At 39.5% G+C, this 26660-nt stretch overlaps 1 protein-coding gene across 2 annotated transcripts in view; it reads right to left on the bottom strand.

Annotated features, from left to right (window-relative positions):
• ABI2 (abl interactor 2) overlaps positions 1-23596 on the bottom strand; it is a 101305-nt gene extending 77709 nt beyond the window's left edge. For both annotated transcript variants that reach the window (XM_077829980.1, XM_077829981.1), the window contains exon 1: positions 23404-23596. In XM_077829980.1, the coding sequence (XP_077686106.1) occupies positions 23404-23520 (117 nt within the window). In that variant the 5' untranslated portion in view covers positions 23521-23596. The remainder of the gene's footprint in view (positions 1-23403) is intronic.
• Between the last annotated feature and the right edge of the window lie 3064 nt (positions 23597-26660).

Raw genomic sequence — 26660 nt, 5'->3', positions numbered from 1 at the left:
ACTACACCAGGAATGTGTTTGGGGTTGTTGGGTTTTTTGGTTCTTTTTTCAAAGCAATGTAAAGAGTACAGATTGTGTTTATAGCATAAAACAGTATGAACTTGGATCTATTCTATGTAATTGTACTTATTTTAACTAAATGAGGATGACGATGAACTGACCAGTCAACCACATACCTCACTTGAAACCAGAAGTAAGCAATCAGACAGCAGCAGAGACGAAAAAGAAAAAAGAAAGCAAATACCACACAGTACTGTGTTAAATGTAAACTACTAAAAAAATAAAGGGAAAGCAGCATTTTTCTGCTGCATACTAAAGTTTCAAAGCTGTATTAAGTCAATGTTCAGCTGTAAACTTTTGAAAGACCCACCATAACATTTGTTGAGTTACAAACATTTCAGAGTTATGAACGAACTCCACTGCCGAGGTGTTCATAACTCTGAGGTTCTACTGTGAGGTTGCCCAATTTACTTTGAGACACTGTTACCCACAGCATTTTTACGTTTTTGCTGACTGTAAAAGCCTGTGTCTCTCTCTGATAGGAATACATCTTAAACTAAACCCACTAGCCAAACCTATTTTCACCAAAATCTCACCCTCAGCTTGAAAAAACTAAGTCAAGTTAATGTCTGATCATCTCTACTCTACATTGTAAAAACTGACTATGAATAATTTTCAAATGGCTTAAATATTGCAGCCAAAATGAATAGCCAGAGGGTGCTAAAGATTGGCAGAGATTGGTGCTAGTGCGGCCTGTCTCAGAGAAAAGCTCTGCATCCCATTTGTTCCAAATATGCAGAAATACAATTACAAGTACAGTTTGTTTTCAGCAAGCCCTCTGCAAGGTGACCAGCTAATAAACGCACTAACCTATTCTATAATACAACTTGTAAACACATTTGGAAAAGGTAAATAGATATGAAATAAAAACTTACTCATGTTTTAGGGATTCTTTATGCAACAATGAACGTCAGATCACAGAAGAAAGGCTGGAGAGTAAGTCTACAATTTTTCAAACCGTCATCTATCTTTTTACAGTTCACCAAAAACTACAGGTTCAACAGAAAACATCCAGCAGTTCTGCAGCACGTACACACTGGACTTGCTCATTTTTCCTAATCAAGCTATTCAAGAGGCATCATAGCAGCATTTTTTTTTGTTTGTGCAAAATGTTAAGTAGCATTGGTCAAGTAATTTACTGCTTGTGTAAAGCCTGCCTATAAGAGGCCTGAATTTTTTTATTTTTAAAATGTAAATAGTTGGGAAAGAACAAAGGCATTTGGGAAATTTCAGTAAACTGTATAAAGTCACATCAACCACGAACTTAGGAATCACCCTTGGAGGGGGTGGAGAGAGAAATCTATAACAAAAGGGCATCAAATTAACTGGATTTGGTGTTTCTGATTAGAACAGATCTTTGCGAGTGGACATCTGTACTGTCAGGGGCTTGACTGAAGCTCTGCTTACTTACAGAAGAAGAAAATAGATCATCCTAGTGTGGTCATATGCTTCTAAATGAGATGATAATTCTATGCTGTGAGACACATGTACTCCATCCAAAGCATAAATTCAGTGTTGCACTCATGGCAAAAGAAAAAGCTGCATTTAAAAAGCAAACCACTGGCATAACGATGGCCAAAACAACCCAAAACTTGACAAGATAATGTAAGTGTCTCTGAATGGTTATTTTTACTGGTTTACCCATATCAGCACAGGAAATTATATACAAAATAACTCCTCTGAATCAAAAGCTTAGAACCTTGAAAGATAGCAAGTTACCACAAAGAGTGATCTTAAATACTTGAAAAAAGAAAAGGAGGACTTGTGGCACCTTAGAGACTAAGAAATTTATTTTAGCATAAGCTTTCGTGAGCTACAGCTCACTTCATCGGTGCATCCAATGAAGTGAGCTGTAGCTCATGAAAGCTTATGCTCAAATAAATTTGTTAGTCTCTAAGGTGCCACAAGTCCTCCTTTTCTTTTTGCGGATACAGACTAACACTGCTGCTACTCTGAAACCTTAAATACCTGAGAACATTAGCTGTACTAAAGAATATTTTGGAAGCAATCCGTAAGCAGACTCAAACATTTCAGCCTGTCCTCTTGTTTACAGAGGATCCTATTTGTTTTATATTCAACATTTTCAATTTTTAAAATTTTCTACCTTTAGCACAAAGAAAGTAAAAGACAGAATATAACTTAACAAGGAAATACTGCACTAAGTTACAGATTTAAAGTACCTGACATGGCAGAGACCCTACAAGAAAGATTGCAACACCACCTTAGCCTCCTTGTAACCCTCACAAGCCACTGTAATCAGTAGCATCACTCTGGAGGGAGATCACAGTTTTATCTGTGCCCTTGGCCTTTTACAGTCAGCTACCCTTCTAGAGGTTAAGGAACAAAGTTCCAACAGAGCACGTTACCCCAGACAAATAAGTTAACCAATTCATTTTGATTTCAATAGAAACTCTGTATTTTCAAATTTACAAAGAGACAACTATAAAAACAGAACACCATACAGCTAGAGGAATACTATGGGACATACTGCTACACCAGCACAAGAAGTTAGTAGCTGAAAAATATGTGATCCCTCCTCATGTGACAGATGTATATATGAACAAGACAAGCTCTTTAAAGATGCTCCAGAAAGTGTCTGTGTAGCCCCAACCCTTGGTCATTAGACCTTCCTCCTATGTGGACATCCACCTTTACATCAGATTAAATCATAACCATACATTAATCAAGGAATACCCAGTTCTAAATATCAATTTCTGGTACACAAATTTTCTTCCTATTACAAGGATATTTTCAGATAACATTTTTAACATATATTCTCCCCAAAAATCAACAAATACTCCTTATTTCCTGCTCTTTAGAATGTATGTAACATTGCATTTCCAATAGACCTTTCAGATATGTTCAGCTGCTGATTTCTGCACAAAGTGTTGCTATTCTACCCAAATCTTGCATACATGTCCATTAGCCACTCCTATCAACAAGGGTTTTATCAACACTTAGCAGCACTTCATTTCCATCCAAACAGAGGTACATATTTCTCAAGACCTGTTTTTTTAAACTAAAGAACACCATTTTTAAAATCAATATTTATGCAGCTGGCAGAACTCATATTGGACAGGCTACAAACCATCTGTCACAACCATCTTGACAGAAGCTAAAATAAAAATGTAACCATTTTATGCTATTTTTTCCCCCTTCAGACAGCCACAGTTAGAGATAGCTAATACAACTGAAGCAATTTCAGAACTTTCACAAAACATTTTTACACACATTTCAATCAATCCAAAAATTATATATAAACTAGCAGAACTTTTACTAATTATCCAAGTTTGGCTGAAGGTGGATTGTTATATATAATCTCTAAGGAGAAAGAGATCATATAGCAACTGAGATTACTTTGAATAAAAGGAAAGCTCCTTCCTGAGATATAATTCCCAACTTGAACCTGGAATGTTTCAATAAAACCTTCATTTTATCCCAAACAATAGAATTATTAAACAACTTCCTATACAAACCAAATTTCATCCTATCTAATGAGCAACAATACCAGATAATTTTACATATGTTAATAAGTCTCACAGTGCCAAGAGATAGAAGCCATAATACACATCCCTAGTGAGAGATTTTAAATCATTACTACAGCCATGAAACCAACTTATTGGTATAGCACCAACAACATGCTCAGAACCTTCCAGACAGTTATACAGGGTTGCCAACCCTCCAGGATTGTCCTGTAGTCTCCAGGAATTAAAGATTAATCTTTAATTAAAAGATTATGTCATGTGATGAGACCTCCAGGAATACGTCCAACCAAAACTGGCAACCCTCGATACCTAGGATTTATATGGCACATGGAAGAGGCATGGAGGTATAGCAAACCAGGCTGGGGACTAGGTAGAAGAGTGCCAGATATATGGGGCTGTGTGGAAGAAGACCCAGCATGAGAGGAAAAGGAGGAAATTAAGGAGGTAGTTAAGACATGCTTTTGGAGGGAACAAAGAGTTAGCTTGCTACACAAGGCTTCATAGGCAAGAATAAAGAATTTAATGACAGAGGCAATGAGAAACCAAGGAAGGAGATTTGAAGAGAGGATGAACGTAGCAAGCACAGTGGATGAAGTAGATGACGTTTGTACAGTCACCAGAACACTCTTCCCCCAAGGCAGAAAGAAGATCCTCAGTAGTTGGAGGAGTTTTTTGTTTTGTTTTTTAAACACAAAGCAGCTCACTTCCTTCATCTTCAAGACCCTCTACCCTATCATCCAACAACCCATATTTCCAATTCACTATCAGACCTGAACTGGCCAAGCAAATAAGCACAGAGCTACAAGAACACTTATTCAAGGGACTGTCTCTGCAACATTCCAAACATCTTCTACAGGAGCAAAGAGCTAAATTCATGTCTCAAACTTTGATCATTTCTCAAGTGCACTGTGTCACCGCTATCTGCTCAGTATTGGAACTATATTTTCAGAAAATAATGTCTTGAGAGAAAAGCAAAATGTGGTACCACATTTCACAATATTTCAGTGTAATACTCACAAAGTTATGTTTCATTAATAGAGCCAGACCATTTCATCTGTCTAGGGAGTAAGATGTGCAAGGAATTGTGGCAACAAATATCAAAAGCAGCAGACAGCTTTTCTAAATTATTTTAAGTTTATGCAAGTAGCATGATTGACCCGGACTCAAAACCACCAATTTTTAACATTGTCATCATGCCCATCCTCCTTTATGGAGCAGTCACGGCAATCACAACTGAAACTGATAAGATCAACGCATTCCAAAGTAAATGCCCACAGACGATCTTCAGGGCCCACTAGAAAGACTTTTTTGCAATATCAGAAATTCTAAGTGGAGCAAACCAGTCTAAAGCAAATATGGTAAGATGACAGACATATTTAGGACACTCTTTAAGGATGCCACCAACACAAAGCTTAAATGTCAAGTGATAATAGGGACATTACCTGTAAAAAGGAGGGCAACCTAGATAAACATTATGCAGAACAACAGAGGAAGAAGCCCAATCCATCAACATGACACTCAGAAGCACGAACAGACCAGCACAAAACCAAAATAAATGGAGGAATCTGGTGGATGTCCTATGTGCCTGTAGGTCTGGGAGGATAAAGAAAAGACATGGCAGAGCAAGGGGCAAAAACAGAAAATGATTGTAGCTAACCTGTTTCAGAGTAGCAGCCATGTTAGTCTGTATTCGCAAAAAGAAAAGGAGTACTTCTGGCACCTTAGAGACAAACAAATTTGAGCATAAGCTTTCGTGAGCTACAGCTCACTTCATCGTAGCTAACCTGTAACTGTGAAAGAGAGCCTGGGACTCCTTTTACAGCAGCTTTTGCTTGATTACAAAACATTAAGCAGCCCCAAATTTCATTAGAACATTTATCTTAATTATGGCACATTGCCAACATTCAGATATATATAACGGACACGCAAACTTAGCCTATGTACCCATTTTCTAACAGTATTCTTTTCTTGGAGCATAAAACTGATGAATGAAAACTAAAAGTAGCATGGCTACAATTTAAGAAAAAGAACATTTTTTATTCCACTGCAATTTACCAAGTCATATGTATAACATCAAATCAGTGACTGGAAACAAAGTGTGATCTACAGGTAATAAAATTCAGATAACAGAAGACTAGCAAGCCAATAAAAGCTAATTTGTCCTGTTAATTTGTTCAAGAGTAAGACATTCTCATTTTAGGATCATAACTGTTAAGCAGAAATTAACAGCTGATCATATCCTGATAATTGGGAGAAGAGGGAGACCTGTACAGGAGACTGATCAGTTAAATCTGACATTATGTTCCTGTGGGCTACACATACTTCATTTGTAGGCAGTCTGAGTGCTCTTATATCTTTACGTTCAGGATTGCATTTACACAACAAAGCATAAAGTTCTCCCTTTGGCCTATTGTTGAAGCTTAAACTCGCCTGCCCTTTCGAAGGTCAGAGAGTATTCTTATGGTGGCAGTCCCACAACTACCTGAAATAAGGTTCGGAAAGTGGAGCCAAATAAGGCTTAAAAGGTTAAAAACTCACTACGAGGTTTCCCCCTAAATCAATGTGTGGTAATTTTCTGCTAAAACAGCAGCTCTGCAACTGCCTGTTAGCAACCACGTGGAGGTAAAACTTCTGGACAGAAGCTACAATGGAATAAGCTTGAAATAAGGATGTAAAAGGTTAACTGGTAAGCAATAGTCTTATTGCTCCAGCCACACCGCTCAGACAGAGCAGCACCACCCAGCTGAAGCAGCCCAGCCCCACCAGTTCCGTCAGATCAGCCCCAGCCCTAGCCATACCGGACAGTTAATCAGTTAACCATTTAAATGAAAATTTTAATCGTTTAAATGGTTAACTTTTTAAACAGTATTTACATCCCTAGCTTAAGAATGACTGAACCATGACTAATCCCTTCATGGTTGCCTTCCATATCAGCCAAGCAGGATGGCAATCTATTGGCAAGGCTGGTTTGATATGCACCTGAAGGGTAGCTGACCACAAGGCACAAAGAGCACTCCTGCAACGTGATCTCCCTAAAATTAACCATATACATACAAATATATGAAATACTTTTGCTAGACAACTGCTTGATTCTTTCAAGTTAATGAAGTTTCAAGGTTAAAAAGAATAAGGGTTAAAATGTGACCTCACTTTTTTTTTTTTTTTTTTTTTTTAATGTTTTCTGGCTTATTTTAAGTCCAAAACTGCTTGGCCTAGAAACTCCATGCAAGTTTCAATCCATTAGTCTTGAGAAGGACTCATGACTTTGACTGTTTTTGAGGGAGCTGGAATGAAAAGTTGTGGGTTCAAGCATTTCACTGTTGGAAGCATTTTCTAGGACATTAATGTCCCAATGAGGCTCTCATAAATGATGCATATCGCATGTGGATGGCGTGAAGAGGGGTAGGAGGCAGGCAATCTTGAAAAAAGGAGATTCCATGGCACGGCCCACCCACCTACCCACATGTTATCATGAGCAAGGAATAGGAGACAGAGTCACAAACAAACAAACAGAGATCTAATCTTAGGAACAGGACCATCTCCAGATAAGGTAAGTGATCTAAGGGATTTTCCAAAATACACAGGTACTTCTATCTAATTATTATTATTTGTATTGTGATAGCAACTAGGAGCCTCAGGTTCACTATATTAGGAACTATAGAAACACAACAAAGAGATTCTCCCCGTTCTGCAAAGTTTACATTCTAAATACATGACAGCAAAATGGATACAAATCTTAAATTTTAAAAACAAGAAAATACTCAGGCCAAAAAATAAAATTTTAATTAAACTGGAGTTATGGTTATTAATATCTGTTATGCAAGTGAAAGCCCCAGAGATTACAAAAATCATTCTAAAAAATATAATAAAAAGCCTAACCATTTCAATGTTTAAGATAATCAAGTTGAATGTGTGTAGGTCTTTTAATTTTAAATATAAATTTCCATACTAAACTTTAACTCTACTCATTCTCATTGGCCAAATAAGTGAAAGCCTGGTCACAAATAATCTACATCTTAATTTTCATGAATTGGTTAGTCTCTAAGGTGCCACAAGTACTCCTTTTCTTTTTGCGAATACAGACTAACACGGCTGCTACTCTGAAACCTGTCATTAATTTTCATAGTCACTAACAATGAAGAAGTGATTTAATGGGATTATCTTACTCACATTTGCTATACATGACAACACTTGAAGTGTTTTTAGATTGCTACAAACTATTCATGACTTCTTTAAGACTATACATGCTTACCAAATAGAGGCTTTTAATTACTTCTCTTCAGCACACATGAACACATTCCTCAGAAGTACATGGAGTTCCAAATGTGAGTTTCACACATAAAGCTACTATTATCTGATGTTATCTTAAGGGCAAGGCCAAAATTTAAACTGTTAACATAACTGAGGCACAGGGTGACAGGTATATTTCATTTATGTATTAAACATATAAGTACAAAACCAAAGCTGTGTACTCCAAAGTTTCTTCACATGCAAGGCAAACTATGCAAATAAAGCGGAAGGTATCTTTTTAAACAACATGTAGTCCTTTAAAAAGCATCCTTTTTTGTGTGGATATAATTGAGAGATTTAACACAAGCTGCAATGGGCATACACTGCAGAGGGGATCAGCAAGGTATAGGTGGAACAGACTTAAGGTTGTTCAGGTGACCATAACTATGCACTGCCCTGTCTAATGTTTGGGGTTTAATATAACTAATTTTCATTTCCAAGCTGGTATGTGTGTTTCAAAAAGCAAAAAATCTTCCTCTAATCATACCATTCTTCCCTATTACCAGCCCCCCCTAAAGTTAAACATATTTAGAATCCCAGCTCCAATGTGATGGGGTTTTTAATTTTGCATAGGATTATACTGCAGCTGTCCTTGGTGTCTTTGGATAAAGGCTTTCTGAAAAAGCTATTGCATAAGCAAAACTGTCACTTATAATATCTTGTCAGTTTTAAAACAGCTTTTCAAAATAGCTATTGCCACCAGACCATATAATGGACCAATAACTGATGACATTTAACTACTTGTTCTACTACCTCTTCTGTTCTCCCATATGGCGATTGCAAGAGGTTGGGAGCAGACACTGGTAGACATGTCCCTCCTGTTATCTCCTACTGATACCCAGGGATAGAATGAAAAATATACTCCAGTATATCTACTTTTATTTTTGGAAGCAATGCAGACTTCCATCATCAGAATTGCTACCAACAAGAGAATGCCAGTACAATACAGAGAGTTCCAAAAACAAGCTGTAATCCACTAGTGAGTCACAGTCCCAAAACATTTCATGATGTAAAGATAAGCCACTTATATTACTATATAGTTATCAAAGGCAACTGAAATGTTAAGCATGACCACTAAGGTAGTCTGGGGCTATACGGGGAAAAACAACTGGATTACAATTCTAAGACACCGACTACAGGTAAGAATAAAGCAAAGTCATGTATGGGTCCATACTTCGAGACTAATTTTTCTTTTGGTTTTTAGGACATCAAGGAGTAAGAGCACTAAAAAAGTAGTACACAGAGCCAGTGGTAGACACCTTTGCACCACTTTAATGGCACCTCTAGCTGACAGGAACTGAAGAAAGCAGTATCCAGTACTCAAAGATGGTCATGATGACTGTCTTAAAAGTGAGTAAGAGGAAAAACAGGACTTTGAAGAATGAGTTGGTAATGCAATCTTAATATTTCTTCCATTGTCAGGGCTAATAAACATACAATTCAATAGTTTAATTCACTGTACCAAAAATTAAACTTTAAGTCATTGCTAGATTGGGACCTTTGAAGTTAAGTTTCAACCTTCAGCAAATGTATCACCAAACTATAAATTCCAGAAGCAATCAAAATACACAGAAAAATGAATAATTGCTGGTGGGTTTTTTGGTTATCTCAGAGACAAAATACAATCACTGGAAAGATGCAATGATCAAAATTAAGAAAAAACGTTTGAAACATGTTTAATTCCTGTTCATTTGGCAAAAAGTTCATTTACCCTGAATTCTTTCATGGTTAAAGTGGTTTCATTTGTTTTTGAATTGACCTTACAGCTATTTTAAATCTATATTCAGCAAGTTCTACTACTGCATGAACCAAGGGGCATTTCTTTACACCATGGTCAACGAAACTTCTGCACAATGAATCTTTTTATTTGACAGGGACTTGTTTACATGATAGCCCCATCTCTAACTATTAACAATATTAAACAAAGCTGTTCAGGCTTAAAGTCCCTGAAAAGTTATAGGATGTGAAGATTACAGGTGCACTTGCTCAAGGGACTTTTTTTAATCTATGCATTCATTTCTCTATTCCTCATGCAATCCCCTTCCTCATTCCCACTGGTTTCTTAAGTCCAGAAGACTCCCACCAACTTCATGTCTACCCTAACCACCACCATCCCAAAAACACACACAAATACTTACTTTACTTACTGGCTTTTCTTGGTGTTCATACTGGAATATCAGACCATTTTACATACTGCTAACTAATAATGCTGGCGAATATCTGAATATGTATCATATTAACTGTACACACACACACACACACACACATATGCATTAAGCACAAATATTGTGACAGTGATACAGCCTAAACTGGCCTATACCATGATCTAGTTCACTGATGCTAAATATCCTATAACTCCTTGCATTTGCATTAAGCGGAGAGGAAACTTGTCAAAAATCAAGATACATTTATTCTATGTCTTAGTACAAGCTAAGGAAGAACCTTCACAGACCAGTACCTGGAAGGCTAGCACCCAAAACAAAGATAAGGAAGGAAAAACAACAAGAAGTTAGGGAACTGGGTTAAACTGAGGGTTGGATTTTAGTGATGCGTAAGGAGATGTGTAACTTGTAAAATCATATAAATAATACCAGCTAAAATGCGTGACCTGCGAAAAGACACCTTTGGTATAAGGCAACTGTACCATCGCTGTACGAGACCGCTCTTCGGAGACTGATATTGTATAGAACCTTTTCCCTGTACCATATTAATAAACCTGACATTGGTTATTTGGTTTCTTGAGTATATTTCATAATGAACCAAAGTGCGGTCTAGCAATTGACTGTACAATTTATCAACAATATAGTCTCAACACCCCTAATTAGGGAAGTACAAACCTCATTTTGCAGATGAAGAATTTTGGTACAAAGGGATAAAGTGATTAACCAAGGTTACACAGGAAGCGTGTAGCAAAGCCAGGAACAGGACACAGCAATCCTGAGTTCTGATCCATTGAGCCCTGCAAATCCACAGATATCCGTATCCAGGGACTATTTTTTGGGGATCACAGATCAGACGTAATTTGTATCCACGCAGGGCTCCGCCAACCCAATGCCTTAACCACAAGACTATTCTTCCTTTCACACATGCCTCCATTTGGCTATCCCATGTTAGAACTAGCTTTAGCAGGACTACAGTAAAAACTATTTAAGCAGTGCCATTAACTGTGTGCAAAGCCCAGTGGAGATGGATCCTTGGGGAAGTAAACTCACTTGTGTGCGACTTGATTTCCTCATATTGTGAAACAGAAAGGATACTTATCTTCCTTTGTAAGACCCTGAGATCTACAGATAAAAAGCATTTTACATATGAACTATACTAACTAAAACTGCATAGGAGTTTAGGTAGACAGAACATAAGTGCTCAAGGTGTGATTCGGTTTGTGTAGAAGTGTACAGTGTAGACAATGGCATCCTGGAGATACTTAAACTTATGCTCAAATAAATTGTTTAGTCTCTAAGGTGCCACAAGTACTCCTTTTCTTTTTGCGAATACAGACTAACATGGCTGCTACTCTGAAACCAATCTAAATACAGTAGTCAGGACAGAAAGGAGGTGTTATCCCCATCTTACAGATGGAGAACCAAAGCACAGAGAGAGAAAGTGACTTACCCAATATGAGAAAGGAAGTCTGGGGTAGAGCCAGGAACTGATGCCAAAATCTTGAGTTCCATTCCAGTACTTAGCCACAAGACCAACCTTTCTCCTCACCAAACGAAATGGTGTAGTATATCAGCCTCAAAGGATGTCCCACTTGTGGAAAACTGCTGATTCGACGTAGTCTCTATTGTAGCACATATGATACACTACTGTCTTCAAGGTGACATCCAAAAGAAAAAATGTGCTCATTTTTGGTTCTTTATGGTTTATAAAAGACACAAAGGACTTTTTCCTCCAAAAGAGCTTTCTGCCTTTTTTTTTTTTTTTTTTTTAACTTTAGAAATTGAGGTCTTGCTTTGTTATTCCTTGAAGTTGCTATGTCAACGGCAGAAGCTGGCCAACATTATGTATTCAGAATGTGAAAGCTGAGCAACTGCCATGTGAAAGGATTAAGTTAGACTTGTCAAAACTGTTTTTGTTAACACCTATTTAAGTCAAACAACTGACAATCAGCTGGGAAAGAAAGATCTTTGTTAAAGATTTAACACCATGACCTTTCAAATAAGGGCAGAGAAAGCTCTCACTCCAATTCTCTGATCCTGTAAGGCAGCCTACATCAAAAACAGTGAGACAAAACCTCATACTTTGTATATCTTTAGGGTCAAACCCAAGCAAAAAAAACCCACACATCTGTAAAAATAAGATGCAAGTCTTCTTTCATCATAAAACAGAAAAAATATGACAACGCAATTTTTCTGTCCCCTCTTCAATTCACCTTTAAATCAATTCCTAGCCCAGTGAAGTTTGGGCCTTCAAAATAGCATTCTTCACTTTCTGTCCTAAATGTTATACACTGTTACAGGTTGCGTTCCAGCTTACCAATAACTACACATCACTTCAGATGCAGTAAGGTGATTTATAAGAACATAAGTCCAAAGTAGTATATATCATTTGTAAACGGTCTTTGAATAAGTAGCATTAATATATTACAAAGGCTTGCAACAGGCTGATTCACTGACAATTTACGTATTTATATTGAGCTCAAATCTTGACATTGAGTAGGCAACCTTGGACACCCCCAAATACATGAGGGGATATCCAAAGTTTGACTTTTTCCAAGGTTGCCAAAAGGTCAGTTTGTCTCATTGACTTTCAATAGTTCCAGATGCTTTTTAGCCTGAGTCATGATATTTGGTGCGTATTAATTAAGGACTGCGCAATGCTGAGAAAGTTCCAAATTTGGTATTTCTAACAGATCCCAAGATGATCCATAACCATTTACAAAAGTTCTGTTCATTTATTCCATTAAGTATCCTGTTGGGTAAGCTCGTGAGTACTGTTCTCTTCCATTTGAAGAAAGATAGATCAACTGAAGTAACCAATTTTATGTAATGCACTCAGACAACAACAAAAAAAAGTTAAAGGCAAACTATTGCATTGTAAGCAAAGATGTTGACAGCAGATCCACCAGAAAAGCAAAATACTGTCAAGTGCAATATCAGAGATCCTGACTCTACAGATTATTCTCCCCATTCTACGATCCCAGTTTGTAGACTTATGTACGGAAATGTACTCAGACAGAAGAGGCTACAGTCTAAGTGCTTATGTGGGTACTTCCTGAAAAAGGTCAAAAGAACTTTCTATGATATTCTGAGGATCACCAATGTCCTAGCTAGCAAGGCTAAGCACACACTGATCCTTTATACAATGCTACATCATTTGCTCCAGGACCTTGCACATTCAACAGCTGGCTAGTTCTGGAGACGGAACCACGCTGTGAAATCAAGCTGCCAAAGGAAGGACATCAGGATAAACAGCCTTACCCCTCTTTAGAGTTAACCCACTAAATGTTGGATAGAGAAAATGCTGAGGAATGCCTCCATAGATACAACATACCACATTGTTGCATATTGGTCTATTCCATTCCTTTTACATCCTACATTGTTTATTTTTTAAACTCACTACATACTTAAAGCTCATCTTCACTGGACTTTATCTTCAGTTAATTGGTCACCAATTCACTTGAGATACTTAACACATTTGTAAAGGCTAGTGTGCACACACCCCGGTAGTTTCATCAAATCTATAAACATTTGTTCTTTTATCCAGGCTGATTCCTGTATTCTGGAACAAATATCTCCAGCCTTCTTGTGCATTCAAACATTGAGCCCCATTTCCTGTCTCTCAAACTGTATCAGACAACTTCCTGCTGGGAAAGATCAATAAAACAGAAGCTTTACTGGGAGATTAACACCACTCACAGTTCCGGTACTAATAAAAGAGTGGCAAATACTTCTGAACTGTGTTGAAAATTCATTACAGTATTCTTATTCAGTAAACATTTAACTATGATAAGAAAATTTTAGGAATGTTAGAATTACGAATAAAACAAACCAAGACAAATTAATTCAACCACCTCAACCTCATTTTAGACCATTTATTAAAGTAGCAGCTTTACACATACTGTCAAAGGAACAGATTCTGCTTTTTTAAAAACAACAAAAGCAGACCTTCATTTAGCCTTAATGCTAACCCATCGCTAATAGATGCCAGAACAAAACACTATTATCTATTATTAAAAGACTAAGAAAATTCCACTAACTGTAGTTTTTAATGTGGGTAGTTACAGGATACAGAAGCTGTAGCAAAATTAATGCCTTTTTTCTGTCAAATACAGCACATGATCTAGATCCTGCCTACTACACTTATAAAATATATGTTCCCCCAGCCTACTTGGGTCCTCCACTCCCAGGAATAACTGCAGTGCTGTGCATTTTTCCAAAGGTGCAAAAACATGAAATTCACATGATTCTTGACAGTTTCACTACTACCCACAAGGTTCTGAACTGAAACAATTAAACTGATCAGAGTTGTTAATTTCATTCTACTGTTGCCTGGCGCAGCTAAGAGGCAATGGAGCCCTTCATTTCCAGATTTTGTAAAGCCCTAGATTGGTTAACAACCACTTCACATTTGAAAGACTACCTTTATTAACCAGAAGGGTTAAAAAAAAATTTTTTTTTAAATGAACACTTAATCTACAAAAGACAATCACTTAGGCCCTCACTCTTCCAGGGAAACTTCGTCCTCAACACTCAAAAGTAGCTCACGAAAGCTTATGCTCAAATAAATTGGTTAGTTTCTAAGGTGCCACAAGTACTCCTTTTCTTTTTGCGAATACAGACTAACACGGCCATTACTCTGAAAAAAGCACGTAAGTGAAATTTTCAAACCCTCCTAACATAAGCCACCATATAAAAAAAAATAGGTTCCACTTCATATTCAAGTCACATCATTCTGGGGCTTGCTATGGAAAGGTTAACAGCAAGGTTTCCTTCCACGCTCAAAACTTACGGGTGGTGTCTCCCATGTCATTTTAATCCACACTCATCTCCTTCCCTGAGAACCTAGTCAACTTCTGTTTAAACAATCCAAGAACCTAAAATTAAGGTTGCACAAAACCCCATTCATTCTGACTGAAACATGCATGAGATCCATTTTCACCTAGCAGTTTATTTAGTTCCAGGAAAAAAAAAAAAAGTGTCCAAATTGGCTAATCAGAGCCCTGAAAATTGAAAAAAAAATTACCCAAATACATTATGTTGCCCATCATCTATCCCATCTAACAGAGCATTATCTTGCTTTATAAGTTTCAGAGTAGCAGCCGTGTTAGTCTGTATTCACAAAAAGAAAAGGAGTACTTGTGGCACCTTAGAGACTAAACAATTTATTTGAGCATTTATTTGAGCTCAAATAAATTGGTTAGTCACTAAGGTGCCACAAGTACTCCTTTTCTTCTTGCTTTATAAGTTATTAAAAGTGCATTAACAAAGATTCTCGTTCAAGTAAAAGGATAACCAACAAAATTTAGAGGTTTTGCATTGGTAAGCAAGATGTTGCTTTCAATTATACACAAGTAAACAAAGAATAGCTTAAAAACTTCATCTTCACAAATTCTACTAAAACTGGGCCAGCACAATTTAGCATTCAGACTGCAGTTAAAATCTGTCATAAAAACACACCAGCTAGAGAAGTTCTTCTCTCTCCTCCAATCATGGTTCAATTTAACTTAATGGAGATCTGAAGTTTTTCACTTAGCTGAATGCTCCTTGGTGAAGGCTTTGGGTGGGTTTTAGATATTCACCACAATGGTGTACCACTTCCTGCACTGAAACGTAAAGCACTAAAGCCACAAAGATTAATGATCACAAATACATATAAAATGTGAGCAACAGAATTCAGATTTTAAAACGCTTATGATGCATATATAACAGTGAACATAAGCTTGCTGCTCTGAATGGCATCCTTGATCAACATTATTCAATGTCTACATCATCAGGAAGTAGATACACAGCAGAAGATAGCTACCAAAATGCCACTCTCAACAAACATACTCAATGATACAAGAATAGATGTGCCTCTTTTCCAGCAGTAACTATATAGTATTCATAAATTCTGTTTTCCCATCAGTGCATGGGATAGTAAAACTGATAACTCCCATTAACACAGATAACAAATGGCTCATGCTATTCTGAACACACAGAAGAATCAATCCTACTATTTTACAAACCATGATTTTTAACTCAGTGACCCTATTAAATGCTTTGAATGACTCTTTGTAAAATGTAACACAGTTATACAAAGGAAAGTACAGTGGTTGAGTGATAAACGCCTAGTTTACCAGTTATATGGCTCATTAGGGGGGAAAAGGCAAAATGAGCTGATAGAGATTATCACAATACCAATTCAACCAACCCACTAATGATCTCTCCATAAACCTGGACCACAAGATAAATACACAGTAACAGCAGCCCATAACTCGGATGTGCTTGCAATGAATGAATACACACCATCGAATACTATTCTAGGTATAAAAAAAAATAAATTAAAGAATCATTTTTTAAGAAAAAATCAATTGAAGACATGTACACATAGTATTGGATAAAATAACAGTCCTTTTTAGATATTTACAGTATATTTAAAATACGTAAAAAAATTTAAAGTGCTCATTCTTAAATACCTGTATCAGTCTGATTTTTCTCCTAGCTACCTGAGCCTCATTACTGATGCCATTCCACAGGAAGGAGATATTTTGGTTATCCCGTTACCTAGACATGGAAGCTAAAAACCCTCACATTTAATTAACAGGACCTGCCAAAACCATTAGCCTCCTAATGGACTGACAGCCTGGACAGTTTAGGCACCTAGGAGGAAAAGACAAGTTATAGTAAATTAAAAACAATTGAAAATACATTTGTAAGATCTTCACTGAATTTACAGGGGGAAGCTCAAGGGGAGAGCACAAAAAGGGAGACACTTAGGCTTGGTCTACACTTAAAATTTAGACTAACCTAGCTAGGCCACTCAGGGGTGTGAAAAATTCATACTGTCATGCTACAGTTTAAGACAACTTAATTCCCAGTGGAGACGCAGCTAAGTCAATGGGACAATTCTTCCATCGATCTAGCTACCTCTGCTCGGAGAAGTGGGAAGCACCTATACTGCAGTGCTATGGTGACACAGCTGTAGCACCCATAGCATGGACATGGCTTAAGGAAAACTATGAGAATTTCCCATTCCCCAGCAGATAACTTTGAGCCTAAAGAGAGACATGTCAAACAAATGCTTGCTTTATTTCAACAGAATAGTGGCTACATACAACCTTATTAACAAGGAATGTTCAGTTTACATAGCTATTATACTGCTTGGTATTCAACGATATTCAAAAAAATAAGTAGATACCATAAAAGCAGAGAGTACTTGGACCTTCCCTTAGGCAGTTATTTAAATTATATGATTTTTGTGGAATGCTACAGTAGTCTGAGGGTAAAAACTGCATGTGCATTGGGGAAACAACAGGCTGAAAGTCTAACCATTTTATGTACTGATATGTCCACAGATCCATCAGATTTGTTTTTCCAGTTCCCTAATTTTGTTAAGCAGCTTTAATTTATCAGCATCTTTCTGCACTCCTCAACTATTGCAGCCTTAAACTCATCAATGACTCTTTTATATTTGCAGAACAAGCCTTCCATGCACACTTGTAAGATCCAAGTATAACCACTAATATACTAGTAGCTAGCTTAAAAAGAAAACAAAATTTAAAGGAACAGTCAGGTTAAAAATAGTTTTTAAAAACAAATTTACTTGCATGCATCACTTTAATATTAAAAGGAGAAGTTTAATAAACCTGTTTACTTTGCATTATTTGCACTGTTTGTTTACTTTGTGCAAATCTGTTATTTGGACATTGAAAACAGAATGATCTGGCTATAGTAAGTTTCTCATGTACTAACACAAGCTACAATATGCTATAGTGATAGGTAAGGTCAGAAGAAGAATCTGAACAGAATGTTTGGGTTGCAAATACTGCAGCAGAGTATTTGTTTAACATTATTTATACAGTAAAATCCCTTATTTATGTTCCATGATGAAGTAGGATTGCTAAGAACAAATGGGAAGGCAACTGAAATAGGCTAGAAAATTCCACCCATGAGCAGGAAACTTTCCCATCTCAATACAAGAGCCTAGAAGGCTATTAATTATGGCTGCACCTTTTTCTTTTCTTTTTAATTAAAAAAAAGTTTATACCCCATACAGTTGTGGAAAAATCTTCCAAATATAAAGAATGCAGTATTGTCTTGTAGAGTTCACAGACAGCTCCTATGTTTTAATAGTGATTCAGTTTGGGTAAGAAATAGCAGAGTGAAGTTAACGACTCCGGTCAGTTTCAATGCTGCTACTCAGAACCCTATGGGCAGTGGTAAAACTGTCAAGAATCATGTTGATTTCACAGTTCTACTGCTTAGGGAAGCTACCTGCACCAAGGGAGAGCAGGCACTAAAGTTATTTACAAGGGCTTCGAAAAGTAGTGGCTCTAGAGCAGGAGTCGGCAACCGGTGGCATGCGTGCCGATTTTTACTGGCATGCTGCTGCCAGCCGGGATCCCAGCCACCGGCCCCGCTCAGCCCACTGCCTGCCTGGGTGAACAGAACCCCAGGCCGGCAGCGGGCTGAGCAGGGCTGGCGGCCGGGACCCTGGCTGGCAGGAGCAGGCGGATGGAACCCCAGACTGGCAGGCTAAGCCGCCGGCCCCGCTGCCGGTTGGGGTCCCGGCCGCCGGCCTTGCTCACCCGCTGCCGGTCTGGAGTTCTGTCCGCCACCCCGCTCAGTCCGCTGATGGTCTGGGGTTCCAGCAGCCCAGCCCCTTGCCAGCCGGGGTCCTGGCCGCCAGCCCCACTCAGCCCACTGCCAGTCTGGGGTTCTGTCAGGGGCCCCTGTAAATGTAAAATTTATCAGGGGCTGCAAAACCTTAAATTAATGAAGACTTGGCACGCCACTTCTCAAAGGTTGCCGACCCCTGCTCTAGAGGAAAGAGAGTAGTAGAAACCTACTGGCCACTCCTCTCCTCACAACAGCCAAGAGACTGGAGAAGCCAATACAATACTGGAAACGCACACCCCTCACAGCAGCCTTGAGGCTCTGAAGGTGGGGAAGGGTGGGAGAGCTCATTCTTACTTTCGAGCAACTAGAGATGAGTGGAGCATCACATTCTTCAAAGACTGAGAATGACAGTGCCTTTCAGAAGGCTCCAGGGACAGCAGCTGGTAGAAATCCCAGCACCTATCCCAAAAACTAGATGTGGCACGCTGGCTTTTCACCTGAACACATACCTCAATGGCGGAAGCTCTCCACTCTAATATTTTATATCTGCTTGTGACAAGTAGGTTTAGTCCTCTGGCCAGCATGTATCTAGTAATTTTTCCAACTCACTTTCAAAGCGTGCCAAAAGATTTGAGAGTTCATGAGTTTTGGAAGCTAGATGCATTGCATGAAATGAGAGGCTTTTTAAGAGAAGCAGTGATTACTGGGTAAACCAAAAAAGGTCTGAACAGAGTATAATAGTTGATTATTCTCACAGAGACCTGTAGTATAACCTTCAAAAGATGGATAAGCCAAGATAATGCTAGGATTTACTTTAGTATATTAGTAATAGAAATAAGTGTGATTAAAAAAAATGTGCAATCACATCATGTGTAACATTTCTTGGAACAGCAAAGAAAATTCTAAAACACCAAAATTATACAATTGTGGCTTATTGACCAGTCTGAGCATTCTTTGCTTCTTATAGGAGACCCATACAAAAGGACTGTACAATGCAACTATTTTTTGTGAAAATGGAGACCCTGAATAATTAATTAAATTCTTGGTCATCAATTAGCTACTCTTCAATAAAGTTAACTTTATAACATGGTGCAGACTGAGCACTGAACTGGGTATAATCTGCAGAGCATGAGAAGATGAGCCTATGAATAACCAGCATCAGATTCCTGCCTCTGATTAGCAAACCCTAACAGCTCTGATGAAGAGTCTTCTGAACAAAGTTGTTTGAAAAATGCACGTACATGCTGTATTGTATTTTTTTTTTTTGAAAGAAAATGCAGAGATCACTATGTGCTTCCCCCAACTTCTTTTTATTGTAGGAATAAGTCTTGTCTGTTGAGTAATGTTTATTTTTATTCCATTTCTCTATAAAGACTGCATATTTTGATATTTATGTTTATGAATTTAAGTTTAGAAACTGATTTATTGCTCTGGGTAACCTTATGCCTATTTTTGCTTTAAGTCAGATATTAAAAAAAAGTCTGAATTATTTGAGTGTAATCTGGAAATTTTATTTTTCCATAGCATGTATCAATTTATTTTCCTCTTCAGCAGAGTTAATGGCTGCTGAAAAACATGTCACCATATCAGTTGATTGGCTGGTGTACTAAAGAGGGACTCAGTGGAGAATTTAAAAAGAGCAAACATTTTTCTAGAGCTAAAACTGAAGAAAGCTGTTTTCTGCCAAAACACTGGTCTTTCACATTTTTTCTCCTCTTATATTTGCAATGAAATTAAATTACTTACTATACATTTGATGTTTTATCTGATCATTTGCTATCACAAGATTTTAGGGTGCTGTATCAGCACATGCAAGGGAAGGCTGGTTACCTATTTCTTGAACACTAACCATAAGAAAGGTTTACCTGCTTTTGTTTTTAAATGGTGCTGAAGTAACTCTTACTCTTCATACAACAAATCAAGTATAGCTGATTAGCCAGATTTCTATATTTGAAGTTTATGACTCCCAAAGTTGTACAATCTGAATACCTAGTTTCATAAGAAACATATCAAATTACAGTAATTGCTCCAGCTAGCAAATCCCATGCAGAGATCTCCATGATACCTGAAGATATTTGAAGCACCTTTCAAGTTGCTAAGAAAATCAAATATATATTAACAGTATACTTCAAATTCTCTATTAAGTGATATAAGCAGATGAATCTTGTCAGACTTCTCACAGTGATCTACACATCCGCCCATTTTAACAACAATTTCTATACTTCGGAATAAAACTACAGAGCCTACAAATCACCAACTGGTACACAAAACTGCTGACAAACTGATGGCAAAGAGGTCAATATGAGCATATCACTTTCATGCTCCAATCACTGTAGCGGCTACCCATCCAATATTAGATCAAATTCAAATCTTAGTCTTAGCTTGGCCTAGCCCTTAGACATCGCAAAGGTCCCCATAACAAAGACCTCCTGAAACTGCAGCAGTCAAACACACAAGGAAATTCTAGAACAGTGGTTCTCAACCAGGGGTATGCAGAGGTCTTCCAGGGAGTAATTCAATTCATTTAGACATCTGTCTAATTTTACAACAGGCTATATAATAAGCACTAGCAAAGTCACTACAAACTAAAATTTCATACAGACAATGACTTGTTTATACTGCTCTATACACTAAACACTGACATGCAAGCACAATATTTACATAAACAAATTGATTTTATAATTATATGGTAAAAATGAGAAAGTAAGCAATTTTTCAGTAACAGTATGCAGTGACACTTTTATTTTTGTAAGCAAGTAGTTTCTAAGTGGGATGAAACTTGGGGTACGCAAGACAAATCAGACTCCTGAAAGGAGTACAGTAATCTGGAAAGGTCGAAAGCCACTGTTCTAGAAGACCATGGCAGAACTAGTAGAAGCTGAAGACAGGGCTTCTTGGAGGCTTAATTCTCCACCATAGCTAAGAATGACCACAACTCTGACCATCTTCTGCACAAACTGCAGGACTAACCTTTTTCACATGACTAAGCAAAATAGCTCACAATGCTGCTTGTTTTTGGAAAGGGATAGACCATAAAGAGTAATTTAGTCCCCTCTACTTGTTCCTGAAAAGGAGAAACAAAAATGTAGCTCTAAGCATGGACTATTTGGGTGAATTTACGCAATTTTGTAAGAGGCTCAGATAGTCATAAGCATGGTATAGATACCTAGACAGATCAGTAACAAAAAAAGATTCAGAAGTCCTTTAACCAAGCTGGTTATATCAGTAGAATATTTACTAATGGAAGACTCAACATTTTGTGAGGACAGTGCCAGATAAACTCTAAAAAAAATGGATACACCTTGCACAGGAAAACAATACAAAGGAAATACTGAAATCATTGAGATCTTTAGATATGCACAACAAGGTCCTGGTCCATGATGAGGGCTCCTAGATGCTATATGGTAATACAAATAATAACATGGACACAATCATCTTGTATCTATAGGGACAACAGATAGTCAAGAAGGGCATACACAGAGGACAATAACTGAATTACATCTCCCCACTTCCTGTGCCTTTGAGACTCTTCCCACCCACCCAAAAGACAGTCAGCTTCGCAATACAGATTTTAAAAAGTTACATATTTAAACATTCATATTATCAAAGTACACTTTTGATTAAATAATTTGAAAAAGGGGAAATAGTAATGATATAACATGCTGTTAAATACTGTTCATTTTCTAACAAGGTATGTATTTAGCTGTGTCATCACACTAATTGAAATCTTATTGTAAATGACCTAAAATATCAATAAATAAAATATTTTTCCCAGTAAAATGTTGGTCATTCTATGATGTGGATGCCGTGAATTAAACAGTGTAATCTCTTCTATAGTGACATTATTTTAACTATTCTCTCCCGCACTGGTTATATCATTCCCGTCCCCCGGGTCACCTGCTACAGTAATCCTACCAACATCTCAAACTGGCCACAGCTATTATCATCCTTATGTGCCAGTTCTGAAAGAAACACACAAAAACGGCTTCCATGGGGGGGAAAGAGAGAGAATATGAAACTGGGGTCCCAGGCACTTCTTTTAATGATTGTTCGGTACGGCAGTGAGGAGAGTGCTGCAAAATTCTCGACAGGTACCAGGCTGTTGATTCCACCTTCCCCCTCTTCACTGGCCTCATCTCTATTCTCCTGCGACTCCTCACCCCACGGGAGCGATCTCACTCTGACAGCCCCCTGCCATGCTCCTCCACTCCTCTCGGCAACCCCCCCCGCAGCACTAGCCTCCTTCCTCCACACATGCCCGGCCCACGTGACTCCCCACCAAGGTCCACCGCAAGCCCCTGTCACCCCCTCTTCCCGACCCCGCCACGGCCGCCAGCCTAACTGCGCGCCCGTCGCTGCTTCCTTCCCCCACGATGCCGACGGAAAGCGGCTGCATCGGACCGAAGAGCCCTGCAAGACCGAGCCCTATAAATACCCCCCCCCGCAGCGCTTCACCTCTTCCGTCCCCCATCTGCCGACCCCCCTACAGCCCTCATCAGCTCTGCTCGCCCAGCGCCCGCCGCCTCCCCAGCCGGGGCCAGCCCAGGCTGGGCATCAGGGAGAGGCGCCCGGGCGCCAAGATACACCCGCCCCCCGGGGGGTGGGGGGGCTTTCGGGAGGTGAACCGGTCTCCGGAGGCGGCGGCGGCACCACGCACCCCCCCGCCGCCCCCCGCGGGCAGAGAGCCGGGCTGGGCCCCCCACGGTCATTCCCCTTTCTCCCCAGCTGGAGCCCCCCGCCCCCTCAGCCCGCGGGGAGAGGCGGCCCCGGCCCCGCCGCCCGGCAGCGCCCGCTCCCGCCGGCACCTGGATGTAGTTGGTCTCGCAGTACTCGGCCACCCGCTCCAGGTTGGTGTAGCTGTCGAAGAGGGCCCGGCGCCCGCCCGGGATTTCCTCCTCCAGCAGCATCTGCAGCTCCGCCATCTTCACATCCTCGCCCCCGCCTCGCCGCCGAGACCGGGCCGGGGCCCAGGGAGAGAAACACCCACCGCGGCGCGGCGCGGCGCAACCACCGGCCACCCCACCGCGCAGGCGCAGAACCCGGGCCAGACAGACCGCCCCCCCCCCCTCATCCCCCGGGCTCGGCGCCCCTCACGCGCACACCCACTTCCGGTTCATCCCGGCAGGGGGCGAGGGGGCTGTCCGCCAGTAACCCCGTCCCCGCCGCGGGGGGAGCCAGAGGGGCGGGGCAGCGCGCCTGGAGGGGCGAGAGGGCTGGGGAGGTCGGAGGGGAGGGGCAAGGGGTCTGGGGGCTTGAGGGGCGGGCATTGGAGAGGGATGAAACAGGAGGGCTGGCGAGAACAGAAGGAGACCATCTGGCTGTGCAGGGCAGGGATTGTGTGTTACGGGGACTAAGCAATGACTGACGGGATGGAGTTGGGGGAAGGGATGAAACCAAGGAAATTCTCTCTCTGCACTTGCATCCATCCGTTTGCTGCCTCCAAGTGCTGCATTTTCAACCTAGCAGCCCCCAGAGCGGTTTCCTTACCCACTGCTGTGCACCAGACAGGCATTTTGCACTTGCACATCTGGGCCCCTGTTACACATGTGCATATGAGCGTTTGAGGCGAGTACATGGGTGTACAGTCCTAGTACGTATCCATCCTTGCAAAGTTGAAAATCTGACCCTTGAAGTTTCCAACACCGTCATTCTCTGTTTCTCTTTGGTTTCCATCACAGGTTATAATAAAGCAAGTCCAGTTCCCTGGAAATCTAGGATATAATCCTTGAATAGAGGATGCTGTGTAACAACAATTAACTGAAACTACAATTAAACTAAAGGCCCTCATTGACTAAATATATTGTGGCAGGTTTCAGAGTGGTAGCCGTGTTAGTCTGAATCAGCAAAAACCACTAGGAGTCCTTGTGGCACCTTAGAGACTAACAAGCCTTCCTACCAACGCTACAAAAAGAAGGATTCTGTGTGGACTGCTCCTGAAGGTCGAAACAACAGACTGGACTTCTACATAGAGTGCTTCCGCCGACATGCGCGGGCTGAAATTGTGGTTTGTTAGTCTCTAAGGTGCCACAAGCACTCCTCATTTTTTTAAAATATGTTGTGACTATACTCTATTTACCTCAGTCTAACACTTGTTGAAGATTCCCCTATGAATTTCACAAATAAACCATCAGAGCCAGTATAATCTGTGTACTTCATGCCCACCCTTTCTGTATATTTTGCTGCCCATCTGCTGAAGGTAGATGCCTGATGATCACAAAATTACACCCAAAAAGGCAACAAATATAAACAATATATTTAAGACAATATAAAAAAATATTAAAGTCACAGTGTATTATATACTGACATTGAAAAGTATATATCACTGAGCTGGTCATCAAAAATTCTAGGAAAAGTACTAGATATTATTGTACAGTGATGATAGCCAGTAATTTCACAGTTATGGGAATTATTTCAAAAAGCCAATGTCAAGCACTTTGTTCAACCACATTTTATTAATGTACTTAAGAATGGTGTCAATGTGACTACTCCCATGCTTAAAATTATGGACATGCTTAAGTATTTTGCTGAATCAGGGTTTACTTTTTTCCCCCTCAGGTTTGTGACTTACGTCCTCTGAAAATAGTGTTTTCTTTACTAACCATTTTGACCTACATTTCCATTTTGTGAACTTTTGACTTTGTGCTGCTGTCTTTCTAAATTAGATAATTGCAGCATGTCAGTGGCAAGCTAACAGCACATTTCTGAAACAGAGGTCCAGTCCTGCACCATTCATCTCAACAGGACTACAGTGTACACCAGGATCAAGTTTTTGTGCTTTTTATGTAACTACTGCTCAGTTCTAATTAGAAGAAGAATAAAATGTTTCTTTTGTATGGATCCCACATAAAAAGCTGCAATTGTACAGGGAGAGTGAAAGGGTAAATTCTGAGCCACAAACCAGTGTGCTTTTCAGAATCAAAAGAGAACATTTTATAATCCAAAGGGCACTCCAACCAGAGAGGAAGGATTGTCTTGCGGCTAAAGCACACCGTTTATTTAGTCTTGGCTTTGCCACTGAGTTACTGTGTGATCTCAGGCAAGTCACTTAATATCTATACAATTAAAATTATAATACCCATCCCACATGAATGTTGAATGATTTAATTCCTGATCACTTCCCTTTAACCTGCACAGAAAGTCCCTTTTCTGTGCACAGAACTCCACCTCCCATACAGAAAGCTAGGTCAGCCACTACTGGAGAAGCATTTCAGCTTTCCCAGGAGAGCTCTTTTCAGAGCTGGGTATCTGGACAGGGGGAGAGGGTAATCTGACTTGCATCACCCTTCCAAGAGCCCCACAGAGATTCTTGCACAAATGTAATACAGACCCAGGCAGTATTACATTTCTATTCTTACAGTTTCCGTGTTGCAAGGGATTCTGGGGTAGCCACCAGCTAGAGAAGCCTCAACACAGCAGTCCTATTGGAGCTGCACAGCGATGGCACTGTGGAAGGGAATATTGCCAGGGATTTAGAGCTGGCACAATACCTCCACCTAGATGGGCCTGGCCTCCAACTGATTTCCTAGAATATATGTGGATTCTAAAGAATCTGCAGGATTTGTGAGCCAGACCTACAGCCTTTGGGCAAGCCCCATTCTGCTCTTCTCTCAAGAGAATAATTGGGAAGAAATCACTGCAAGGAAAAACTCCTGGAGACTTCTTCCTCTTAGCCCTGATCCCAGGTTTTCCCATGGGAGGAGTGATTGGATGTAATGTTTGTTCAAGTGTTTTAAAATCCTCACAGGCAAAGTGTTATTCTAACATTTTTTATGCCGGTTAAAATTTGCAATTTACAACTTCTTGATAGTGTGTTTTAATTTTTCTAAAGCAGTTAAGGTTCCTTGAGACTAATTCATATTTCATAACTGTAACCAGTTTAACTCCATATAGACAGGTGAAAACAATGAAATACCCTATCATACGTATTCTACAACTACATGCACTGAAGATTTCAATACTGTACAATCTCAGTATTGCCAATCCCAGAAGTTCAAAGATCTTGAGTTACATCCCAAAAAACACTTGTTGCTTTTAAAGATACAATCATGTATTTTAGTGTGTC

This window comes from Eretmochelys imbricata, chromosome 11 (genome assembly GCF_965152235.1).
Source record: "Eretmochelys imbricata isolate rEreImb1 chromosome 11, rEreImb1.hap1, whole genome shotgun sequence".
Classification (NCBI taxonomy): Eukaryota; Metazoa; Chordata; order Testudines; family Cheloniidae; genus Eretmochelys; species Eretmochelys imbricata.
This window is presented reverse-complemented; position numbering and strand designations above follow the sequence as displayed.